Source organism: Urocitellus parryii, chromosome 11, assembly GCF_045843805.1.
Source record: "Urocitellus parryii isolate mUroPar1 chromosome 11, mUroPar1.hap1, whole genome shotgun sequence".
Lineage (NCBI taxonomy): Eukaryota > Metazoa > Chordata > Mammalia > Rodentia > Sciuridae > Urocitellus > Urocitellus parryii.
In genome coordinates, this window is record NC_135541.1 from 123,729,229 (window position 1) to 123,735,959 (window position 6,731).

Consider the following 6,731-nt stretch of genomic DNA (forward strand, 5'->3'; position numbering starts at 1 on the left):
ACCTTCCCAGGACCTAGCACAGACCCCCCATGCCCCAGTGTGTCAACTCCTCCCTCACATACAACATAGACCGGAAGTCTTAAAAAACTAGTAGAAGAGAGAATTGTTCCCAAGAATCCAAGGAGGAGAGGACAGGTATCACAGCCACAGACCTGTCCAGGTCAGGTTGATCAGTTCCCCTGCCTCCCAGAGAGTCTTCCTTGTCCTCACGGACCTGCAGGTGAGTAGCACACAGGTGTTCCTACCATCCCACACACAACTTCCTCTCCTCCGCTTCTTCACTTTCTAAGATGCTCCTCTCCTTAGGAGACTTCCTCTCTGACCCCCAAACTCCCGTCCTGTCCCCCACCCCCAGTAGCTCCCCAGTTCCCACGTCCCAGTGCCTGCTGCACCTGTGTGTGGACAGTGTGAACTTACCTGAACCTGTGTCCTGACTGTCCTTCGTGAACTGGAATCCATCTGGAATTCATTGATTGGAATCGATACTAGAAAAACCAGTGGGAATCTGACTGCTCAGATCTTTCAGATCCGAGAACCTGATCTTTGTAACAAGATGCCCGGTTGTTATGAAGGTTTTCTTAGAGCCCTCTAATTAGTATATTAAACATCTGAACTCAGCGTGGTAAAACACCTTCCAGCCATGGTCTTCTCCATGAACTGAGGCAAAGTACAGCTGGGAAATTCCACACTTCTTCAGGCATTTTAATGGATAATTAAGTCCAGATCAGTCTGAATTAATCCTGAACCAAACTTTAAACTCAAATCCTCCCTCCCTAGGCACTGCGATTGTTATGGATATGGGAAGAAGCAAGGAACTCTGAGTTGTAAGCAAAAAGAAGAATTTTGTGTTTGTTGATTCATCCTAGATCACAGAGATGCCATGTCCAAAATACACCCCAAAGAACTAACCTGAGATCCTGCACTGCCAGTTCCTACAGTACCAATTAGAGTGACTAAGTCATAGTATTCCCCCAAGATTCACCCAGCCAGACTACTCTCTGTTTCCTTCAGATCCTGAGACTGCCGAGAGCCAAGGCTCCTCACCATGAGACCCCTGGAGGAAGTGGACAGACCATCACCTTAAAACCAGTGTCTGTCATCACAGGACGGAGGCTTTGCACATGGGATCTGCAGAGCACTTGATCTGATGAGGAAAAGGAGGGTGAGGAGGAGCGACTCATAAAGGTGGAGATGACCACGAGCTCCGTCTCCAGGTCTCGTGATGAGACAGGCAGACAGTGACGGGGCCAAAGGAAGAGTTTTTCAGATGTCCCCTGTGTTTCATAAAAGAGGTAAGACTACCCACTGAACGTCATCAGCAAGGATGTTTGGACCCTTTGAAAATGTTAATGTTGTCACTTTTCAGTTATCTCCCCCTCCCTCTGCCCCCTCCTCCCGTGACCCAGGGTGGCAGCCCTGGGGGGAAGGGCTGCCATGCTTGTTGCTGACAGTAGACAAGGCTCGCATCTCATAACCACAAAACAGAGAGACCTAAAGTTCGTTTTTGCAACAAAATCTAGGCCCCAATACCCACCCCCCTTTTTTTGTTTTACATGCCCATGTCCTTAGAATTCCTGTTGGGAGCCATTATTCCTGGTATAATTGATATTTGGTCTGCTAGACGGTAAACTCACTGAATAGAGATGTGGAGTCTCTCTGTCAGTTGCTGTGTGTCTACTCCTGTCCATGACATCTGGTCTGTAACTGTTACCAAGAAAAGAAGGAGTAGACCCGGAGCGCTGCAGCAAACTGGCCGGTCTCTAATAGGTAGGCTCAGAGGCTCTTCATTGAACACAAATGATTAACAGAATTTCAACACCAGACAACATAGCTCTATGACCGCGAGGAAGCAAAGCGAAACAAGACCACTCTTGCATCAACAAAAACAAGAGCATTGTCCAGACCACAAAAATAACCAACATCCCCTTTTCTCTGTGAGTGACTGCTATCTCCTCACTAATCACAGAATGAGCCCTACTTCATCAACCCTGATTTCTGGTTAAAAATTAAAATACCAAGTTATAGAAACACCCCTGCTTCCTTACAGCTTCCAATCTAGAGCAAAACTTCACTCCTTTGAGCCTTTGCCCCAAATTACCTAACACATGCTCAAACCCTGTAACAAACACTTCTTTATTATTATTATTATTTGTTCTAATTAGTTATACATGACAGCAGAATGCATTTCAGTTCATTGAACACAAATGGAGCAAATTTAAAAAAAATAGAGGTACTACCCTGCATTCTATCAGACCACAATGGAATGAATTTAGAAATCAATGAGACGATTAAAAATAGAAGCTACTCCAACACCTGGAGACTAAATAAAATGCTATTGAATGACACAGGGATAACAGAAGACATCAGGGAGGAGATAAAAAGAAAAAGTTCTTGGAGAACTCCGATACAACTTACCGAAAGCTGTGGGACACTAGGAAGGCAGTACTACCAGGAAAGTTTCATTGCATCGAGCTCATTCATTAAAAGAAGAAAAAGCCAACAAAACACGACCTCACGCTACATCTCAAAGCCCTAGAAAAAGGAGAACAAATCAACACCAATAGCAATAGAAGACAGGAAATCATTAAAATCAGTGCTGAAATCAATGAGATTGAAACAAAACAAAATTGAAAAAGTTGACAAAACAAAAAGCTGGTTCTTTGAAAAAATAAATAAAATTGATAAAGCCTTAGCCACCCCCAATGAAAAGAAGGAGAGAGAAAACTCAAGTTACTAAAATTTGAGATGAAAAACAAATATCGAGACAGATACTTTTGAAGTACAGAAGATAATTTAAAACTATTTTGAAAAATGTATGCTCCAATAAAATAGAAAATCTAGATGACACCAATAATTTTCTGGAGAAATACGATCTGCCCAAGCTGATTCTGGAGACATATACAATTTAACAGATCAGTTCTGAGCAATGACATAGAAGATGCCCTCAAAGTCCTACCAACCAAGAAAAGCTCAGGACCAGATGGATCCTCAGCCAAGTTCTACAAGAATGTCCAAGAAGAATTAATATCAATACTCCCCGAATTATTCCATGAGATAGAAAAGAAGGGAACCCTTCCAAACTCATTCTATGAGGCTCGTATCACCCTGGCACCTAAGGCAGACAAAGACACATCAGGGAAAGAAAACTTCAGACCATATCCCTGATGACCATAGGTGCAAAAATTCTCAATAAAATTCTGACAAGCACTTCCTAATGTTCCCAGAGAGGGTAGTGTCTTCGTCACGGCAACAAGCCAAACAACATGATTTTGTTCTACTACAGGGTTTTCCTGGTACTCTGTATCCTTCTTCATCTTCACCACCCTGTCTGGTATGAAAAAGTATCCAATTTGCCTTTGGGTAGCAGTGAGTAATTCCTTCCACTGCACTAACCATGTCTGAAACAACAGGAGATGAATGGATGCTTCAGCATAGTTGTGGATTTCAGCTTTAAAAACATTCCCTGAGCAGGAGATTCCTCGAGTCACAGGATTCCTGGAGCCAGAATATTAGCTCTAACCTTTCCCCCTTCCTCCATTCCAGCCACATTCCTTAAGAGCAAGTGCCATTCATTCTCCTTGGACCTCTCAAAATAAATTATTGAATATTCATGTTTTAAAGTGGGTATATTGGAAAGTTTAAACCTTATAAGGAATGTTGTACCGAAAACCATGAACTATAAAGCACAGATAACAATCACATTTACCATACATTTATCAAAAAAAATTCTTAAAAATCATCATTTAATTGTAAATAGTGTTTCATTATAATTCTGACCGTAAATTTCTGAAAACAAATAGCATAATACAGTTATTATGATAGTAAACAAGTTCAATGAGAAATTTATCTCTAATGCTAAAATAAGGAAAATAGGATCCAGATTTTTTTAAAAAAATTATCCTAATTGTGACTCACAAGATATTAATCACTACCATCATCAATTTCATCATTAGCAGCATATTAAAAAAAAAACCATCTTTAAGACTCCAATCGGTTATCTTCAATATTCTATGCTCATGGATCATTTTCTCATCTTCTTATTCTTATGTGTGTGTGGTTGGCGGGGAGTTACTGAGGATCAAACCCAGGGCCTTGCACGTACTAGGAGAGCAAACTACCACTGAGCTATATCCGCAATACTCATTTTATTTTCTTATAATCAATATCATTCAACTCTCAGAAAGTTAAATATGGGCAAACTGACTTTTTTCACCTTAGTTATGAGTCTCTAATCTCAATGCCGGTCGGCCCTTCCACAGTTTTTTCCATCACCCATTTAATACTCCCCTTAGTTCTCTTAGGAGCCCCACTTGTCTCAGGGGCTGAGATTCCATTCCCTATCCATTACCTAAAACATCTCATTCCCAGGGGCTAATGGTCTCAAATCACCCAACTTCCCCAAGAATCAGATGCCAATTGCATGTGAACACATCGTTCTCTCTGGGGAATACCCAGAGCAACAGGGACATTTGTATTGCAGGAAGAATCACATGATATCAGACAAATAGGTGTAATCTCTGTCAGTCCAGTTAAACTTGAAATGCTCTTGGTCAGGAAATGTGTCATATACATCTCCATTCTCACTGTCCAGCAAAAAAAATACAAGGCACAGAAGCCAAGCTGAAGAATACGAGCTGAATGCATGAAAGAAGGAGTAATGGCGGGGCCTCAACACGCATGAAAAGCACTCACCCAGATTTCCTCGTTCCTCTTGCCAAGGTCCTGGAAGGAAAGAAGGAAGGAAGATGGTGGACCTGGAGGGGAGTGGTTGGTCCCCGGGTTGTGAAAGCAGCAGCATGCTCAGGCTGTGCATCACCACCCTGCACTGGATAAAAGGGCTGCTGCCCTGGGCTCCCCATCCTCAGCTCCTCCAGGCTCAGCCTCCTCCTGCTCCTGCTCTGCTGCATCTGGTGAGTGTCCAGCAGGAGGCCATCCTCATCCAGGAGCGGGGAGGGGACAAGCACAGCCTCCAGTGCAGAGGAGGGAAGGGGAGGTGGACAAACAGGGGTGGGCCTTGGAGGGCCTCTGGGGACAGGTCAGGGGTCAGAGAGCACAGAACCTCTGGGGGAAGTTAGAGTCCTGGCTCTCAGGTCCTCCCAGCTCTGGTCCTTCTTGAGAGACCACATGTGCCCACAGGAACTCTGGAGTCACAGCCAATGAATGCATGTGCTGGTGTTTCTGTGAGGACAGAGGGGGTGGGACTCGGGGCGTCCCAGCATTCTCCTCTGGAAGCAGGGCAGAGGGGAAGGACGGAGGTCCTCCAGGTCAGAGGATGGAGATGGCTCTCCATGTTCCTTCCTGCAGCCACAGCCCAGGAGGCAGAGGGCCTGAAGAGCCAGGCTGACACAGCCGGTCCCAGGGGAGGAGTGGCCAGAGCTGTATACTGACCTTGTCTTTGGCCCATGCAGGCTCGTGACTCCCGTGGAGATGTCCTTCCAACAGAACCAGCAGCAGTGCCAGCCTCCTCCCAAGTGCCCCTCACCCAAGTGCCCCCCCAAGAGCCCAGCACAGAGCCTGCCTGCGGCCTCTGGCTGCGCTTCGAGCTCCGGGGGCTGCGCTGGCCCCAGCTCCGAGGGCGGCTGCTTCCTGAGCCACCACAGCCACCACAGGTCCCACCGATGCCGTCGCCAGAGCTCCGACTCCTGTGATGGTGGCCGCGGTCAGCAGTCTGGGGGCCCTGGCTGTGGCCACAGCTCTGGGGGCTGCTGCTGAGCTGGGCAGTTGCAGTTGAGAAAAGAAAATTTAAGAAAAACTGAGTTCAGGACTGTCCCCACCTGCTGTGCTGCAATACTCCAATCCCCTCTAGCCTTGCGCTCTGGCTTTCCCCAGCGACTCTTGGGTCTCTTCTCCAGTTCCTCTTCTTCCAGTTGCCCACCTGGTATCTTCCAGGGCTGGCCACATCGGCCTGGTCAGTTTTCACTCCCTACACCTGACCCTGTGAAAAAATAAAGATCTGTCTTCTCAGCATCTCTGGGTTGTGTCTGACTCTGATGTGGCCTCTGCTCTGACCTTCCAGCCGGCACAGCCTCACATGGGGATCAGGCCTTGTCTCTAGAGCAGAACAGCAGCAACTCGAACTCCTCTGAAGGCACAGGAAGATAAGGGCCACGGGTTTGGATCCCACCAAAGAAAGACCTGGTTTCCCCGTAGTATGGTATGGGGAGTGCTTTAAGTGGTGCCCAGACCCTGTTGGAAGGTGACTGCCATCACCTGAATATGACAAGTGATCTAGAATCCCCAGCTAAGAGGGAGGGAATGGGAAGGCAAAGGATCTACAGACAGAAAAGTTGCTGGACACCAGGAGAGGAAGAAAGACTGTTAAAGTTAAAACTGGAGGGGTTTGGACAGAAGGGCAGAAATGTGGCTGGGGTTCTCTAAATAGGAGTCTTGGGCCAGAAAACAGGAAAGAAGACACAAGTCAGAGTGAGAAGTTGTGTTGCTTTTGTAAATGAATATGTTCTTTTTTAAATTCTGATTTGTTATATATGACAATGCAACGCATTACCATTCATATTACACATATAGAGCACAGTTTTTCATATTTCTGACTGTTTACAAAGTCTATTCACATCATTCATGTCTTCGTACATGTACTTTGGATAATGATGTCCATCTCATTCCACCATCATTTATCACCCCCTGCCCCCTCCCTTCCCCTCCCACCCCTCTGTCCTATCTAGAGTTCGTGGATTCCTCCCCTGCTCCCTCTCCCTGTCCCACTATGATACAGC

At 45.9% G+C, this 6,731-nt stretch overlaps 1 protein-coding gene across 1 annotated transcript; it reads left to right on the top strand.

Moving 5' to 3' along the window:
• Positions 1–5,427: 5,427 nt before the first annotated feature.
• Positions 5,428–5,712, top strand: LOC113175852 (late cornified envelope protein 3C-like). The gene has a single exon (XM_026380195.2). The coding sequence runs from the start codon at positions 5,428–5,430 to the stop codon at positions 5,710–5,712; it is 285 nt and encodes a 94-aa protein (XP_026235980.1).
• Positions 5,713–6,731: the final 1,019 nt, after the last annotated feature.